Below are 19,948 nucleotides of genomic sequence, written 5' to 3' on the forward strand. Positions count from 1 at the left end.
CTTCAAGCATTCTTCTAGGCAAAGATGCCGTTATTCGCGCATTGCATACAAAAATTATGCCTTGGATTTGCTAGAAAGTGGTAAATATTTTGTTGCAAGATTTTTGTATATTTATTTTTGTGAAGCACTTTGAACACAATTCGAGACATTTCGTGGAAGGTATGAGTATTTTGAGAATTTTTTTGTGACAAGGATTATTTAAAACATAGGTTTACAAATTTAAGAAAACTTCAGTACAAGTGGAGCTTTAACCTTCGACAATTATTACTTAATGTTTACTCTGTTCTCCTTTTCATCTTGTCCGGTAAATGGAGGGGCTGTGCCCTTCGCTGTTGAAATCACTGTTGAACGACTGACGGTTTTATGAGATACTTCGTCTTATACTTTGCATACCCGAAATCTTGTAATTACAGGTAAAACACCAATAGTCGTTAGAAAATACTTTCCATACAATTCTGCAGTTGTTTTCCAGGCCTAAAGCCACACAGATATAGTCAAAACCGTGTGTGGACGGTGGGCTTTGATCTTTCACACAATTCGCTCGATAGAACCTTATACGCGATGTTGAGGAGGCTTATCTCACGGCAGTTGTCGACGATTGTGGGGTCTCCCTTTTTTTGGATTGGACAGAGCACTCTTATATTCTAATCTTCTGGCATACTTTCGTCCGACTATACTTGTATTCTACAAAGATTCGAATGAATGCTCCTTATCAGTTCTTCGCCGCCGTATTTGAACATCTCGCCTGGAAATCCATCGGCACCGCGGTTTTATTGTTTTTCAGACTGGTAATTACTATTCGAACTTCTTCATGGTGAGCCAATGGAACTTCCCCTCCATCATAATGGTTTGGGGAGTCTCTTGCTGTTATGCTTTCATTACAAGTTAGCAGGCTGGAGAAGTATTCCCTCCTTTAGTATGATGTGGGCATCAGTCACGGTTGGGGGTTCTACAAAAGCATGCTACGATCCTTCTGTTAGTCGCCGCACCTTTTTGTAAAATTTTCGAGCATTTCCCCTGTCGGTCAGCTTGTCAAGTTCAAATGCGCCTCGCTGCCCTCTTCAGCTCTCGTTTTCTATTCCATCCCGCACTTATTGTGTAAACGCTGCGAGGTAGGCAGTTTGTTGTGATTTCAGCTTCTCATCTTTCTTGTGTTTGTTGACGTGCGTTTTCTGTTGCACAAAGATAAGAATCTTAGTTCCAACAAGAGTCAATGTTAACACCTCGGAGCATACGTAAGTCTGAAACACTGGAGACGTGCCTTCCATTTATTTCAATATAATCGATCGGGTTGGTGGCTCTTCGATCCGGAGACAGTCAGGTAATCAGTCCCAACCCATTTGGGGATGTTTCATTATGGATGCTGAATTTACCGACCGCTCTGTCAAAGTTAACTTCTTTGACCACTCTGGCGTTAAAGTCGCAACTCACTCGGTTCACACGTGCAGCTTTAACGTACCAGTCCGAGTTAAATTTGATAAGATGTGTTGGATGTGCTGTTATGTACTGTCAACAATGACGTGCGAGCCTAGTCGCAAGTGCGACGACTGTTTGTTTGATGGCAGGAGTTACTTCGTCTTGTGCTCGTTCACTACCAGACCTATTTGCTTCGCTTCCTAATTCATTCTGAAGATAGCAGAACTAGCAGCGCGGTTGCTGAGGCCAACCACATCAATATCTTCGGCGTACGCCATAAGCTGCACACTCTATTCAGCTCTGCAGCTAGAACTATTTTCTCCAAGAGTAGATTGAAGATCGTTTGATAACGAACTGCTCGTAGAGGTTCTTCCCGATCCTGAATGAGATTTTGGTATTGCTTAACGACAGCTTACACAGACGTATTTTGTATATCGGTTTTGGCCTATAACATCGTAAGTGATGTCTACGCCACTAAAGAATATATATATATCCCATATATTTTCAAACAGCTTAAATAAAGTAGGAATCGAGATGAACTCGCCTGATTATTAGGCAAGCAACCGGCATGAGAGCATTCTATAACGTCAACCCATATAAGTCAAAAGTTCCGTAAAGGACTAAAACACATATCAGGCTAACCAAAGGTAGAACCCAACCCCAAACAGAAATGGTCGAATGAAACTTGACTTCATCTTGACTGTGTTGAATGGGAGTTGTATGCGCAGTCATTAAGGCCAACTTCCAGGCTCCACCACTACATTTCTTATGAGTTAAACTTAGCTAAGATATTCGAAATAATTTTTATACAGAGTACGTGTAAGCTATTGAGGAAAGGTCAGACATTTTCGAACTACCATAGTTTGCAATTATTAAACCAACCAAGTCAATATTGATATTCAAAGAACATTTTAAATTAGAGACGAGTAAGAGAAATAGAACACCAGACTACTGATTACTTAAAGATCACCGAAATTGCAGCTGCAACAGAAAACAGTAAATTTTCTAATGTTGCAACTTCATTAGAAACATTTCCTTCAAATGGAATTTTCAACAAAAATATGGACGCAGAAGAAATATAAAAAGTAATTACGAAAAAAATTACGATTTTCTAGAAGTTGCGACTACTAGTCGACGAACACTTCCCGTATAGTGATTATTTGGTAAAATTTATTTTAGTGCTCATTTAAAATTATTGTCGCTGTATTTTGATGTAGATACTTTTCTTTTACGACTAACGACCGAACGACGACAGCAAGTATGCAATGCAGCCAACTAACTAGCAAGACTAACAGCAGCAGCAGCAGTAGTAGTCAGCAGTCAGTGGTCGGTGGTCACATTTCTTCTGCACCCATTTTGGGTTGAGTTGAGTTGTGTTGAATTGGATTGGGTTGGGTTGGGTTGGGTGTGCGGCAAACAACCTACTTAGTGAGTTGATGGTACTGGACGATTGCTAGCAATGGTGTGGCAATAACAAAAGTCGTCGTCGTCGCCGTCGTCGACGACGCTTGTTTAGCACACTGACTGCTGGCTGGCTGGTTGACTGGCTATTTGGTTCGTTGGTTGGCTGGCTGTCTCTAAGTTTGAGGTCGTCACTCACTCACTGACGCGCCATGCATTTGCAGTGCTAGATTTCATAGTGCGCCGCAACGTATAGTCTTGCAGTCGTTGCGGCATTGGTCCACTGCACTTAAGGCAGCATTGAGAATTTAAAGCTTTCCCACTACCAAAACACTTCCTCATCAGTCGAGCGCGCGCGCTGACATGCTAGCGCCGCACCGCACCTCTACACGCTCTGACTGTGTTTTGCAATTTCAATGCGCAGCAATTCACTTTTATTGAAATGGCGCAAATGTGTTGTGAAGTTGGCTGCTTTTCGCCGCGCAGCAGCCGCATGAAAAGCGAGCTTTCTAACTTTTTACTTTCTTTGATGCTTTGTGTGTGTTTTTTCTACTTTTTTTCTATTATATACCCTGAACAGGGTTTACTAAGTTGGCCACGATGTTTGTAATACCCAAAAGTCAGAGATCCCATAAAATTAAGGTATATATAAAGGATCAACAGGATCTGAGTCTGGGTCGATCCGTTGACTGCCTGTATATATGCAAACTAGTCTCTCAGTTCTGAAATTTTACAACATTCTTTTTCTCTTCAAGAAGCTGCTTATTTGTTGAAATCTCCGATATTGGAACCCTATAGCATATAGCTGTCATACAAACTGAACGATCGGGGTCAAGTTCTTGTATGGAAAACTTTTCCATTTTGCAATATATCTTCTCGAATTTTGGCAAGAACTATTGCATAAGTAAAATAAACTACAAAGAAATTATTCAGATCGGACGACTATAGCATATAGCTGCCATACAAACTGAACGTTCAAAATCGAGTCCTTGTATGCAAAACTTTTTCATTTTGGCACGAATTCTTTTCCAAACCAACAATACAATCTCCGAAGAAATTGTTCAGATCGAACCACTATAGCATATAGCTGCCATACAAACTGAACGTTCAAAATCGAGTCCTTGTAAGCAAAACTTTTTCATTTAACCAGATATCTTTATCAAACTTATTAAAAATTATTTTTGGAGCTAACAATACAATCTCCGAAGAAATTGTGCAGATCGAACCATTATAGCATATAGTTGCCATACAAAATGAACGTTCAGCATCAAGTTCTTGTATGGAAAACTTTTTTATTTAACCAGATATCTTCACGAAATTCGGCGTGATTTATTTTCCAAGCCAACGGTACAATCTCCGAAGAAATTGTTGAAATCGGATTACTATAGCATATAGCTGCCATACAAACTGAACATCCAAAACCAAGTTCTTGTATGAAAAACTTCTTCATTTAACCAGTTATCTTCACGAAATCTGGCAAAAATTATTTTCCAAGCCAACAATATAATCTCCGAAGAAATTGTGTAGATCGAACTACTATAGCATGTAGCTGCCATACAAACTGACGGTTCAAAATCAATCTTCTTCGGAATATTTTGCATTTGTGTAGGGTATTATAGCTTCGAAGCAAACGAAGTTAACGTTTTTTTCTCGTTTCCTTTTTCAAATTCACATTTTCATTTTTCACAACTTTGTGCTTTTGTCGTTGTTGTTGCTTTCTGCATTTGCTCGCCACTTATTTTATTTTGTACGTATTTTGCTTTAGTTATTTCTATATTGCATCATTCAGTGCTCTGTCCGGGAGTTTATTTTATGTCGCTCACACAAACACTGCCATCTCTAACAACGGTCTCTGCTACACCACACCAATACTAACACCAACTCCAGCGCGCTGCTGCATGCAATACGCGCTGGTCCACCAGCTCGCTGTTGATGGCACAAAGTGCAGTGCAATTCATTTTAATGGCCTCCAGTGCCACAACCAACCAACCAACTTACGATTCACTTTAAATGCTTCAGACAGTGCACATTGCACACATTGATGTGGGCAAGCAATCCTGATCAATTCATATGCGCTATAGTGCCGCGCTCACACCGCGTTATCCTGCGACAGTCGGCAGCCAGCAGTCACCAGCCAGCAGCAGCTTAGTTGTCAGCGCCACGCATTAGGAATTCGTTGTAAGAATTTTTCATTTTCATTTCTTATTTTCCACTTTTCTTGCTATTTCGTTATATACATTTTTTTATTTTTTTGTTTTCTTTTTTTTTGTGTTTTTGTGTGATGTTCGTCACTTGAGACTCAATTTAACAAAACTTCATTTCAACAGCCAGTGCCAACAAGCGCTTCGACTTGACGACCAGCGACAATGACGCTGTTATGGATGGTGATGGTGATTGTGTTGGCGCTGCTGACGACAATGAAATCGGATATATACTCGTATATGTATAAATGCGAAAGGACGACAAAAATAGTGTCAGCTCCAATGAGCAGCCGATACATATCTCATAAGCCTGCAGATAGCGGTGTAAGTAGAGCGCATAATGGCAACCGGGAATGCAGAATTTCGGCATTTATTTATTTAGTTTTGCAGCGATCCGACATAGAATTCTTCTGTACAGGCACAAGAATGGTCAGTACGGGAGCCATTTGCATTACATATGCACTGGTGACTATGACTTGTGCAATTATGCAACACTTCAGGCGTTGAGGAATATTCTATTCTTTTTATGCAATTTGGCGCGGCTTTGCTTTGTCGGTGTTGCATGTGTGACGAGGTGGCATCATTAAGTCCATGAGTTTTTAAATTTTTAACCTCAAAGGTTTTAAACGACAAAAGTATGAAATACTTTAGGAGACAATGAAAGTGACTAAGTTGAAATATACAAGTATGAAGTAAAAGCTTTTTCAACGACGAGAGTTTGAGGTTATGAATTTTTAGAAATTTTTTTCGAGAAAGATCTTAATGATGCACCAACTAAATTATGTTAGGTTAGGTTAGTCTGGGTAGCCAATGTACCACATATAAACTAGTTTTGGTCCTTTGCGAGACCGGATGGAGTTCAATTGCTATGCTCATGAGGAGCAGTCAACCTTTAGGATGCCTGCGCTTGACACGAACTTCAACAGACTCTGTGGTCTCACAATCGGTACCTCTTCCAGTGGGACCTCAGATGCTTACAGCGTAGTCTTGCCAATGCGAGACAAGTGAACAAGAGATGCTCCAATGCTCTCCTAGTGCCTTGATCTAGACATTTCCTGCAGTCGTATCGCCCCATTCTACGTGTGTCGTCATCAGACATTGACCAGTTAGTATTCATTTCATGTTCCTACAGTCTCTTTTATCGAGTGCAAATTGGAATTTTGTGTACTTCCGATCTACTGGTTTGGACATGACATTTGCAGTTTTACATCCAGGCAAATCGTTCCATCAGACTTTCCATGTTACTGTCGATATCTTCGTATAGACAATGCATGCATTTCCTAAAATCACTTTTTCAGGTATAAGCCGTACATTATTCTTGGCAATCTTGTCCGCTATTTCATTGCCCTCGTGGCCCTTGTGACCTTGCACCAAGTAGAAGTAAAGTTGCTTGTTTCCCTGCTTGCCAAGACACTTCTGGCCGATATGCGGTTACTGCTTTGATTTGCGGTCTACGTAGATGTTGGAATTACCTGTAGGTACATTCGAGGCCAACTCCGCGGTTTTCGCAATAGCAAAGACATCAGCTTGAAATATACTGCAGTGGTATCCTCAAAACTTATGCAGAACTCTGGAGATACACAGAAGCAAAAGATTGATTTCACTTATCTGATAATGTTTTTTACTACCAAACCAGCAATTTCTGCCTAAAACAAGCGAGGATGATAAAAACTTTCCGCTACCGCTTTCGACTACAGGACTGCGACAGGGATTGCTTATACGCTCTATAAGTCACTTATCAATCCCGTCTTTTTATACGGCCTAGAATCATCGACGAAGAACCGAGATGAGAAAACACTTAGATCATTCGAGAGAACTGTTCTCTGCAAACTCTATGGAGCCATCCGAGTGACGAACTGTATGACCTCTACAGCGGCATGGATATAGTCAAGTGCATAAAAGTTAACAAATATGCAGGTTAGACAATGCCGTGCGTTTGGCAGAGGGTGCACCAGCGAAAAGATCCTTCGATTCGAGATTCGGTGAAAAAGGGAAGTAAAGGCGTTTACGCATCCAATGGAAGAAACAAGTGTACGAGTATAAGGACTTGTCTGCCCAAATGCGGACTATACAACTGCCGCCTCGCAAAGAATAAAGGCTACTAGCGAAGTTTTGTGTTCTCGGCACAGACCGATCAACGGTTGTATTGCCAAACAGGAAGATAAAGCATAGTAAACAAACTCAAAGGCTTCTACTTTTAAGAAAAAGGGAATGTAGTAATATGAGGAGCATCGCAGGGTATTTACACGGGGTAGTATTTAGAAACATAGTAAATCTGCATAATGCAAATGAAGCGCGCTGGCTTAAGCAACATTAGAAAATTACGATTGTCAATAGCCAGCCTTCCTATGAATCGAATATAAACTGGAAATCTTTTGTGGAAAAATCGTAGAAATTTTATCAAATGTAGAAGGTTATGGATTTGAACTAAGTTGGGACTCTTTTGGGAGTATAATAATCTTAATGAAGAATGGGATGCGGTCAGATTATGGCGCTGTTGCCTTCTAAACAATCAACCAAAGTAGTTAATAATTATACAAAACTCGCGGCACTTACCTCGCAATGTAAAGTTAAGATGCGCAACGAAATGCTGAAAAGGTACGGAGGAACGCAAGGTGACTGAGGTGACTGAGTTCGCGGTCGAAATCAAAAAGAGGCTGGTGCCTTGTCCGTCGGTCCCTTTTGTTCTTTTTTGTGCGGTGTCCTCATGTGTGTTAAATTCGTGATGTTGATATTGTGTGCGTGTGATGTGGAATGTGATGATGATGTGGTGTGAAATTAAGATGTGGTGTAGAATGATAATGTGGTGAATATTATGTGTGTGGTGTAGAAGTGTAATGTTGTGAGGGGGGTCTGAGACTCATTTAGCCACAAAGAAACGATAAGGATTACGGATTCAAACATTTCAAAGATGCTCATTAGAGCGGAAAGTGGTATGTAGTCTCTAGTCTAGTCAGTTTCTCAACTAAGCACGAACGGCTTCTCTCTTTCGTCTGGTAAATAGATTTACAGAAAATGGTCTACGGTTTTTCAATAGGCTTTCTTTGACAGATCCAACGTAAGTCGTGTCAAGCTGTCATATTATTTTTCTTCAATATTGTTTGTCATTTCATCATGGAAAGACTTACGCCTGAACAAGATTTACAAATCGTTCAACTCTATTACGAAAATTCACGTTCTGTAAAGAATGTGTTTCGCATGCTTTGTTCAACTTATGGTCAACATAGTCGGACTACTGAGACTACTATTTTCAACACCACCACCCATCCCAACCACGTCCAGCACGCAGTGAAGTAAATATAGCAGTCGTCGGGGAGAGTGTACACGAAGACCGTGGAGAGTCGATTTGGCGCCGTTTGCAGTAATTCGGAATTACGTACGAAACGACTTAACACATTTTCCGTTGAGATCTTCAATTGAAAGCGAAGAAAATACGGCTTGCGCAATAACCGAAACTGCTTCGCTTTATGGGCTCTTAAAAAGTTCCAAGAATATCCAAAGTTTTCGAACCAAATTTTGTTCAGCGATGAGGGCCATCTCTGGCTCAATGGGTATGTAAACAAGCAAAATTGCCACATTTGGAACGAAGAGCAACCTATAGAGATTCAAGAAGGCAATTTTATCCGGTGGAATCATCGGTCCATAATTCTTGAAATGATGCCTGAAATTGAAGTTCGGTTTCAACAAGACGGCGCCACTTCCCATAGATCGCATCAATCAATGGAATTATTGAGAGAACACTGAGCAAATAATTTCACGTTTTGGGTCGGTGAATTGGCCACCAAAATCGTGAGATATCACACCGTTAGACTTTTTCCTGTAGATATATGAAAAGTATAAAGTCTCTTCAAAATGCTTAAATGACTCAACGGATGGACCAATATTTGAAAGAGATGATCTTCAAAAAATGAATGCCAAAGAAGGTTCTTTTGAATAATAAAAAATATTCTCCATTAAATTTGAAGTTTCTGTGGTTTTTCTTTAAAAAAATAGGAAACCTCGAATATATATAGATATCGATTAACTGTGGAGAATTTGTCTGAGGTCTATAGTTGAAGATTGAATATAGCCGGGTTCCGGAACGATATTTAAAATAGTAATTAAAGTGTGATTCGCCGTTAAAGCTCGGATGACCAACTGTATTGAAATGTTCCTATAATGTGACCGTTTAGGGTCTGTTAATGCAAAGTACGTTCAGCAATAATATTGTAGAGAAGAGTTAACATTGGTTTGATATGTCATAACAGAAAGTAATAGGGGAACGGAACGACGGAGCGAAATAGAAAAAAGTTAGAAAATAATTTGCGTAAGTCATGACAGGAGAGTTCAAACAGATTAATTTTCTAGTGATGATAGGAACTGATTATATGTAGTAAAATTTGGCATATTCTGCCAATATTCAAATAGATGTGATAGTATTCCCTTCATATAGTCTGTATTTTCTAATTTCACGTAAGAACACTCAAAAAGCCCTGGATTTATCGCATCCACTTTGAAAACGCTTTTCCACAATTATGCCATTTGCAAGAAATATTGCACGCAAACTTTTCTTTTTCCACAAATTATAGTATTTCTTTTGTCCTCACACTATAACACGCGTGAGTGTCTATAAAGCGCATTTACTAATGCAAATTCCATGGCCTGCAGTGCAATTCGAATGCGCAGTAAATTTTAGACCAAAGGCAAATTGCAAAGGAAAAGAAAACAATAATAATAATACACAAGGTTCGCTTTGCTTAACGGCGTTTTGCATTCTGCGCCGAAAACCGCGTATGTGATTTGTGCATGCATTGCATACTTAGAGGCGTTTAACACCCACTCTCGCAACAAGCAACTGCATATGAGCAGTCCTTGGCGCAAAACTTGTGTGTAAGGCAACAAAAAAGGTTCGTGTGTGTTTGCCAGCCACCCCTTTCATACACCTACTCCCACCCAGTATTAATGAGTTATTTGGGCATCTTAGTTATTTTCATTTCTTTGTAGACTTTGTATTGAATTTTTTCGTACCGCTTTTTGGGCAGGAATTTTCAATTTGTGGTCGGTGTTGTTATTTCTTAATTTTGTCGACATTTAATTTTGCAAAACAAAAATATTTTTTGTCTCAATTTTATGTACTCGAATATTGGCGACATTGCTGTTCATGGCACTGTGGTGTATCGTAATATTGTTGTTATTTTTAATGAGGGTACCGTCGTAATATACTCCTGAAACTATTTTTGGTCAACACACACCTACACATACACAGAAGCACGAAAATTTTAATATAAGTCTTTGTTTACTATTTTACAATATTTATATTAGTCATTTTACTTGAGGGTCCGCTTGGCCGGTTTATTAGTTACTGCTCAGACATGTTTCATAGAAAATAATTATGGCGAAGAAATAAACGACCGGAGGGAAATACAGCTGTCGCCAAGAATGGTTTGCGTAGAATTGGAAAATTTTAAATTAATTTTGACAGTTATTTTATGTAAGTTTGGGTGGTGAAAAAAGGCAAAAAGAGAATAAAGAAAGGCTAAGGCTTTTAAGGTTCCGTTTTCTAGATTGAAAACTGGAAATGATATTTAAAGATTGGTGATGAAGTCGGTTTTCAGATAGAAGGGATACAATGATGTACCTCTTGAATGCTAAGAGCATTTTTAGAGGTTTCGAAGATGATATTGGTTTTCTAACTAACGGGTGATTTTTTTTAGGTTAGGATTTTCATGCATTAGTATTTGACAGATCACGTGGGATTTCAGACATGGTGTCAAAGAGAAAGATGCTCAGTATGCTTTGACATTTCATCATGAATAGACTTACTAACGAGCAACGCTTGCAAATCATTGAATTTTATTACCAAAATCAGTGTTCGGTTCTTTTCTTTTTTATCGACAAATTTTGTTCAGCGATGAGGCTCATTTCTGGTTGAATGGCTACGTAAATAAGCAAAATTGCCGCATTTGGGGTGAAGAGCAACCAGAAGCCGTTCAAGAACTGCCCATGCATCCCGAAAAATGCACTGTTTGGTGTGGTTTGTACGCTGGTGGAATCATTGGACCGTATTTTTTCAAAGATGCTGTTGGACGCAACGTTACGGTGAATGGCGATCGCTATCGTTCGATGCTAACAAACTTTTTGTTGCCAAAAATGGAAGAACTGAACTTGGTTGACATGTGGTTTCAACAAGATGGCGCTACATGCCACACAGCTCGCGATTCTATGGCCATTTTGAGGGAAAACTTCGGACAACAATTCATCTCAAGAAATGGACCCGTAAGTTGGCCACCAAGATCATGCGATTTAACGCCTTTAGACTATTTTTTGTGGGGCTACGTCAAGTCTAAAGTCTACAGAAATAAGCCAGCAACTATTCCAGCTTTGGAAGACAACATTTCCGAAGAAATTCGGGCTATTCCGGCCGAAATGCTCGAAAAAGTTGCCCAAAATTGGACTTTCCGAATGGACCACCTAAGACGCAGCCGCGGTCAACATTTAAATGAAATTATCTTCAAAAAGTAAATGTCATGAACCAATCTAACGTTTCAAATAAAGAACCGATGAGATTTTGCAAATTTTATGCGTTTTTTTTAAAAAAAAAGTTGTCAAGCTCTTAAAAAATCACCCTTTATATACGACTATGAGCAAAAACTAGTAGGACTTTTTTCATAATTAAAAATATCTTAATTTATTCTTAAAAATCTTTGTCGTCCATCTCAAATTAAACCACTTGTGCCAACGTTTTTTCCAATCCTTGTAACAGTTGTTAAAATCGATTTCCGGAATAGCCTTCAATGTGCGTAGCGATTCTAGTTAATGTCTTCAATTGACTCAAAACGTTTTCTCCGGAGCGTTGGTAGAATTGCTGAGTTACCGGAAGTCACACAGAGCTAAATCAGGCAAATACGGTGGCTGCGACACGACATTGGTTGAAAATTTGGCGAAAAACTCATTGAGAATCGATGAAGTATGCTACAGTGCATTATTTTGGTGCAAAACCCAAGAGTTGTCGGTCCATAATTCCGCCTTTTTTTTACGAATAGAGTCGCACAAACGACACATAACACTCCAATATTATTCCTTGTTGACAATTTGACTTGTCGGAAGAAACTGGGAAGTGCATCTCGATAATCGAAGGAAACTGTAAACATAACTTTGATTTTGGACCCGCTTTCACATGGTTTTTTCGGCTTCGACTCACCTTTGTAACGATATTCTTTAATGGTTTGTTTCCGGGCCGTAAGAATAGATCAAAGACTCATTGCCAACAATAATAATGCATTTCATGACATAGTGGGAAAGCATTGTTTCATAGACGTTAATGCGACGCTGTTTTTCGAAAAAATTTATTGATTTTGGAACCAAACGTGCTTTTCTTTTCTTTAGGCCCATATAATCTTTCCAAATGGTTTTCACTGATTCTTCCAATATTCCAACGATGCCAGTAAGATCTCTCCCTATTAATCGTCGATTATCAAGCGCCAATTCCTTTATTTTATTGACGTCTTGGTCAGTCAGTTCTAGACGTTGTATTTTTTTCCACATTAGTGTGTGCAATCTGGCCTAATGAAACCGACCCAAACTCCAAGAAAAAGCCGTGATGCCAAAATAATGCTATGTATTTTGGGGGTTCAGAAGGGCTACTAAAACCGGGTCAATGGGGAACGCTTCCGACAACAACTCATAAAATTGCCGAAACCGCCCAGAATTTGCGGCTAAGCATGAGGCAATAATTTTGCATCAAGACAATGTCGCCCTTGGGTTGCAAGACCGGTTGAAAGCTACTACCGGACTGCCATTTGTTCACGTGGATGCAGAATGCTGTCACTAGAATACGGTTCACATCAAAACAGGCTCAGTGCCGACTTTAAGCAAATTTTGACAACATCTGTATTTTTAAAATAGGGACTTTGATGAAAAATGAGGCTTAAAGCTGAACGACCTCACTGTTATGGGGTACACAAAATTCATATTGGCACTCGATAGAAGAGATTGTAGGAACAAGATAAGAATACTAACTGGTCACTGTCTGGTGGCGACACACGCCCGCAGAGTGCGGCTGACAGATCGAGAAGATAGCAGAAAATGTCTATAGGAAGGCACCAGGAAAACATTGGAAGATCTCTTGTGCATTTTTAACGTATTAGCAAAATTACGCTGCAAGCATCTAGGGTTCCCACGGTATGATACACTGGTGGAGGTATCGATAGTGAGGCCACAGAGTCTGTTAAAATTCGCGTTAAGCGCAGTAAAAGAATGACTACTCTTCATGGCCCTAGTAATTGAACTCCATCTGGTACCACATAGAACCAAAACTGGTCTATGCGTGACTCAATGGCCTACAACAATAATCTTACCCAACCTATGCTTTTTGTAAATAGATATTCAAGGTTTGGTAACTGATGGATTCCAATCGTTCGATGTCTAATTTGTGATAGAACTGTGCACTCACAGAGGAGGTGTTGAGTTTTAAGTAAACTAAGAATTTGAGAAGCAATCGGCGTTATACTTATCTTTGGCTCATAGCATTCATTCCGTGACTATTAGACTAATAATTTAGCTGGGATAAAATAGTGATTCTGGAAAAAATTTGTCTTCTCTTTTCTTTTATAAATCTCTCATTATAACCGTGGGAGATGGTGTAGATCGTTGGGAACTGGATCCCAATGACTGTTGACCAAAGGAAATATTACAAATGAGGTTTAAGCACCTTTATGTGTTAGAAAGGTAAATATCTCATAATCTGAATGATCTTCACAAAGAATAAAGAAGAATCACAAAGACTAAAGAATATAATATAGTTCAATGTCTGTTGAACTCGAAGTGAAAGGTCGCCTCCCAAATGGAGAAAACAAGGAGCCCTCAATTGTGTGTTTGTTTGGATGTTCATTTGCTTAACCCAGAAATAATTCAGAAAAAAAGAAGTAATAGTAAAGAAGGCCATTGCGGTGCAGACGACCAAATTTATTACTTGTCCTTACATTTCGAACTTCTTATGTATTAAATGCGGCATCTGTAGTAAGGTCTTCCAAACATTATTGCCTCGAGAAACGTTGGAACCTTTGAATATAAGACTGTCAATGGTTACCGTAGTCGATTGAACGATAAGCTGTACGAGATATACGACGACATTGACATAGTTCAGCGAATTAAGCTACGCTGACCAGATCATGTCGTCCGAATGGATGAAAACACTCCAGCTCTGAGAGTATTCGACGCAGTATCCACCGGGGAAGCAGAAAAATATGAATAATACCACTTCACTTCAGGTAGGGAAGGACTTGGCTACACTTGGAATTAAACTCAGCTATAACCGCTAAAACGGTAAGTAGAACAATAGTTCTAATAAGATCTAAGCCGCAAAGATTATACCAAGATGCGGAACAGTAAAAACGATTTATAATATCAGGTTAAAAGTAACATAAAATGTAAAATGCGTCTACTCACTCTGAGCTAAATGCCTTGGAGCAAATATCACAGGCAAATTTGTCGCCATCAGTTTTTCTCTTCTTTACTTTTGTGATTTCCTCGCCGGCCGATGACACTTGTGGATCTTTCGGCATTGCCGCTGGCACATTATGTACAGTCTTCATGTGATCCTTGAGATTGTGACGCCGTGAAAATTTCATTTCACACAATTCACAAGCAAAGATCTTCTCATTCGTGTGCTGACGCAAATGGCAACGTAACGAATGCTTACGAAACTCTTTCGTGCAAATTGGACAAGCGATAATTTGATTTTTAGGCATCGGACCAAGAGTGTGGTGCAGACGATGAAAGATTAGCTCCGATTCGTAGGGAGCGCTATGGGTGCAGAGTGATTGGTTTTTTATTAATAATTTTAGTAGTGAGCTTAATTAATTTTAACTAATACCAACCTGAAATCACATTTGTCGCAGCACCAATCACTTGCCGTGCCGCGCTGGGCCTGTGATGCCTTCGAAGTACTTGGCTTCGGCTGACAGTTGCGCGTATGACGGCCGAGCGCTTGGGCTAGCGCAAAACTCTGACCACAACTCAAACAGACGTGGCACAATAGCGGATGCGAGGCATCGCGATGTGCTTTAAGTGCCGCCTTGTCGGCGAAGAGCTCATCGCAGTCCTTACACTTCAGTTTGGTTTGCTCGTTTACTTTGGACTTCTGTGATTTCTCGGTGGTTTTATTGTTTTTACTGGTGCTAGTGGTGCTACTAGCTTTGGCAATAACTGTATTACGCATGGTAATACCGCCCTTGTGATGTGAGAGTTCGTGTAGCATAGCTTGCACTTCCGATGAGGCGCTGTAAGTGAGATGAAATATAAATATATTTTTATTTCCAAATAAAACACCGTTAAATAACTTAATTTACTCACACGAAATTGCATTTATCACAACTCTTGACGTCCTTCGTGGACGCCACACGGCGCACACCCGCATTCTTCTCCGCTGCCGCGGCACAATTCCGATGCTGCAACGTTTTGCGATGTCTGCGCGCCTTGCAAGGCGTATTGAATTCCAATTTGCATATGGAACAGAAATATTTACTGATGCTGTGCTTGTTCTTCTCGTGACGTTGTAACGCGACCTTCGAACGAAAACTGTCCGCGCATAACTCACACTTGTAACGACTTTGATAGCCGTCCGATGCGGTGCCGCACAATTCTTTGTCGGGATGACAGAGCAAGGCGTGTCGTCGCAACTCGGCGTTATAACGGAAACTCTGATGACAACGATTGCAGTCGATGCTCAACTTCTTGCTAATGCAAATGGGCACGGAACGATTAATGGCCAATATGACCTCCTTGTGTTCGGCGCTGAGCAGATGGCGTCGCATTTGATTGTTGTCCTCGCATTCGAAGTGACAATAGCTGCACCAAAACTTGCCGAGCCCCTCGGTGGCGTCCAAATGTGTGGGCGAGCTCCAGTGCTGCAGAAACATCTCTTCGGTGTTCGTATAGAAGCGGCAGGGTCGACACTGGAACGGCGATTGCAGCACCACCGAGTGTATATTGTCCAGTATCATGTGCAGTGACTTCGTGGGATTCAGCTGCATACGTCGGTAGTGATAGTGCGATATCAAGTGCTTGCCCACTAGATGACGCAACATGCTGTGCTTGCAGAGTTGGCATTTAATGTAGGTGGCACGACGTTTACGCTTTTTTACAACACCACTGCTGCTGATAGTTGGTTTGGGTTCCGCCAAGGCCGCTGCCAATAAACTTTTACTCAATTCAACACGTTGTATATTGCCCAGCGCCGCCTTTTCGAGCTGCCGTTCGGGCTCCGCACGTTTGCGGTGATAACCGGTCTTCAGATGGTTCTCGTAATTTGTTTTGCTCTTCAAACGTCGACAACAGATATTACACCAGTACGCTTGATTCGCCGACTTGGCTAACTCGACTACTTCCTCTTTATATTCGAGCCGTTGCATCTTGGTGCCGGGTATCCATTTACCTTTCGTGTGTTCGGCGGGCGGATGCTGTCCCTCGTGCACTTCCACATTTTCCAGTTCTTCAACCGCCTCATCCCAATTCGGCGAGAGTCGTGTAAGTTGTGCATGTGTAACATTCAATTCGGGTCTATATTCGGGTCGCCATTTGCCACCGGTATGCGTCTCGGGCACCACCGGTGGTGAGTGACGCATTGTTGGTGGTTTCCACTTGCCACCATTCGCATGCGCATCCGCTATCGGATCATAGTCATCATCATCCTCATCCAGTTCTACATCAACATCCTCTTCTTCCTCCTCACTCGCCTCGGGTGACTCGTGCTCGAATGTGAGCGGTTTGAATACTTCATAGGATTTTTGTTGCTGCTCTACATTACTGCCACTTGCCTGTGCATCTGACATCCATGGCTCATCTGCCGCACCAATATGTACGGTATGATCGGTTTTTTGTTGGCGCTGTTGCAGGCTGCTCAGCGGCTGACTCGGCGCACTCAGTCCTTGCTTGCCGCTCGTTGAGGGCCCGGCAGCTTGTACGCTTTGTAGCTGCAGTGAGGAGAAGAATACATCGGCGCCCAGCTCGTATGGCAGCTCATAAGCGTCGGAAAGCGATTTCGAGGTTTTACCACCGTGTGCCGACTCTTTGGCATACGACTCCGGCTCGGCGAACGTGAACGCGTCGTAGGTGTGATCGAGATGCGCGCGTGGCGTGGTTATTATTTCCGAGTGCACCGTGTGCGTAGTGCTGTGATCCCGTTTACTACTTGCAGCAGTGCTATTGAGATTGGTGCATTGCGTTTTTCGGTGTTGGATATACGCCTCCAGTCCAACAATTGTAGAGCTGCATTTGATGCAGAGATGTGTGTCGTCCAAGTCGGGTTCGATCATTTTGGTTTGCAGTAGTTAGGGGTTTTAATCTGAAAGTTATATAAATTGTATATATTCATAAAAATAAGACTGAAGTAGTTAATGTAGGAGTATAAATGCCGTAGAGATCGTAGATCATTCAGCGTTACCCAGAATACACCTCGCAGACTCAAATCTGCTTTACAACCCCTTAATAAATTTGTGGGAAGAATCAATATGTTACGACTTCAAATGTGGAATTTAGGTAAGATATATTTCGATAAATTGAGAACGTACCGCGGTTTTAAAAATTTGCTACATGAGCTTGCAAGATCCCGACGGCTTTGGATTCAATTTTAGAAGTGAGCTAGGAATATGATAGAAATCGTTTATAGAAATCTTAGTTGGAAAGTGTTTTAGGAGATCTTCATAGATAAGTCTGTTTTTATATATGGTGGCCTCAAAATGCTGCCAACTTCATAGAAGTGGACTTTAGGAAAGATATATTCCAACAAATAAGATGCTTTCGCTTTTTGAAAAATGTTCGACACATGCTTTCAAGATCCCGACCACTTTAGATCCCACATTAGGTGAAATCTTAGTGGGAAAGGGTTTAGAAGGTTTCAGGTTTCTAAATAAGTCCATTTTTATATTTGGAGGTTGCGGCATCGTACCGACTTCATAGAACGTGGACTATAGCCAAGATATATTTCAATAAATATTTGATTTCACAATTTCGAACGCTAAAAAACGAAAGAACCTTGAGAACGAACTACGAATTTATACTTTTGTCTTATTGAAATTCGAATCGAAACGAATATTTGGAGATTTTTAGGTTTCATTATAAGTTTTTTTTTGCACAGGAAAGTTTCATGATCCTGCCGACTTCATTAGAAGAAGAAGAAGACTTCAGTGGTAGGCCACTGATCACCTCATAGACTAGTTTTGGTTCTTAGCGATACCAAATGGAGTTCAGTCGCTGGGTCGAAGAGAAGTAATCATCCTTTAGAATGCCTGCGCTTGACGCGAATTTCAACAGACTCTGCGGCCTCACTATCGATACCTCCTCCTTTGGATCATACCCTGGGAACCCCAGATGCTTACAGTGTAGTCTTGCCAATGCGAGACATGTGCTCAAACGATACTCCATCGTTTCCCTGGTACTTTGCTCTAGATATTTCTTGCAGTCTAGAGTGGCTGGTTAGTATTCCGATCCCGTTTCAACCAGTCTCTTCTGTTAAGTACCAATAGGAATTTTGTGTCCTTCCGATCTAACGCTTTGCCCATGACTTTTGCAGGTTTACACCCAGGTAGCTCGTTCCATCGTGTTTTAATTTTTTTAACATGCTTCCGTCCAGATCGTCGTATACGAGTACGTTAGACAATGCATGGGTTTCACACTGTTGATCACGTATTCGGGTGTTAGCCGTACATCTTTTTTGTCAATCTCGTCCACGCCCAATGAAATGGCTCAATGCTTTTGTGACCTGACACCCAGTAGAAATGACGTTGCCTGCTTCGGGCAAAACTTTCCATTACTGCCTTGCTTCTTCAGGCACTTCTGACCTATATCCGATACGAGGTTACTGCCGATACAAACTGAACTATCTGAATCAAACTCCTTCATTTGATGAGATATCTTCATGAAATTTGGTAATAGTTTTTGAATAAGGCAATAAAACAATCACCAAAGGAATTGTTTAGATGAGGAAACTATAGCATATAGCTGCCATTTTATCTGAACAATCGAAATTAAGTTCTTGTAAGAAATTTTTTCATATACATATATGAATGGTATTGGTGCAACCGAAGCTATCGGGTTTTTAATGAATTAGAAATATTATGTCTTTTGAATTTTCTTGTAAGAAGTCTTCATGATCCTGACATCCCAGAAATTAGTTCGGACGGAAACTGGGTATTTAATAGTTCAATTTTCTATGGATTCAAGTTTTAGAAGGTTAAGATGTTTCTAGATAAGTCTGGTGGATGAATAGTGGAAACGGAGATGTATTAACTAGAACAGTTCTGTTCTCTCTAAACTAGAAACTAACTATATAATAGAAAATCGGGAAATATGACGTCATAAATATCACTTGTCGTTTTGCAAACTTTTCGCTCATCTACAATCACAGAATCGTGCTTGCTTACTACATTTTTAATCAACAACTAACCAACCTTCCTACTTCTGCAACGACTGCATACACATTTCTCCCGCAAAGCCGAAGCGCTGCATATTCGTGCCGTTGATTTACGCGCATCGCATGACAGCAGCACTTCGTCAACGCGCTGGCGAAATGAAATCGTTAAAAATTGTTGGAAAACAACAAATTACGAGGCATATTAACAGCACAAATCGTTAACCATAATTTAGGCATACCATTTCAACGCTCCTGTCTCCCCATTGGCCATAGCAATGACAGCATGCCGACGATTGCCAACGCTAGTCACATCGTGCATTTATTGCAGCGAAGACTATGCCGCGCGCTGAAATCAACTAACCTGACTGCCCACTCGTATATTTCCGTTGCGACGCGCAAAACCATAAAGTATCGCGCATTCCTTATTTAATGATTTCTGAGTTACAAGCGGCGACCGCCGATCACTGCCTTTGCTTGTGCGCGCACAACTTGAACGCATTGAACGATGCAGCGTGCGCGCGCATAGAGAAATGATGTGAAG

General features: G+C 40.8%; 1 protein-coding gene across 1 annotated transcript in view; it reads right to left on the reverse strand.

Annotated features, from left to right (window-relative positions):
• Positions 1-17,336, reverse strand: part of LOC105228504 (zinc finger protein Xfin) — a 112,573-nt gene extending 95,237 nt beyond the window's left edge. Inside the window, exons 1-3 of the mRNA XM_049446903.1 lie at positions 15,351-17,336; positions 14,876-15,277; positions 14,445-14,801 (exon numbers count right to left, since the gene is read on the reverse strand). Coding sequence (XP_049302860.1) covers positions 14,445-14,801; positions 14,876-15,277; positions 15,351-17,311 — 2,720 coding nt within the window. The 5' untranslated portion in view covers positions 17,312-17,336. The remainder of the gene's footprint in view (positions 1-14,444; positions 14,802-14,875; positions 15,278-15,350) is intronic.
• Positions 17,337-19,948: the final 2,612 nt, after the last annotated feature.

The sequence above is a fragment of the Bactrocera dorsalis genome, chromosome 1 (assembly GCF_023373825.1).
Source record: "Bactrocera dorsalis isolate Fly_Bdor chromosome 1, ASM2337382v1, whole genome shotgun sequence".
NCBI lineage: Eukaryota > Metazoa > Arthropoda > Insecta > Diptera > Tephritidae > Bactrocera > Bactrocera dorsalis.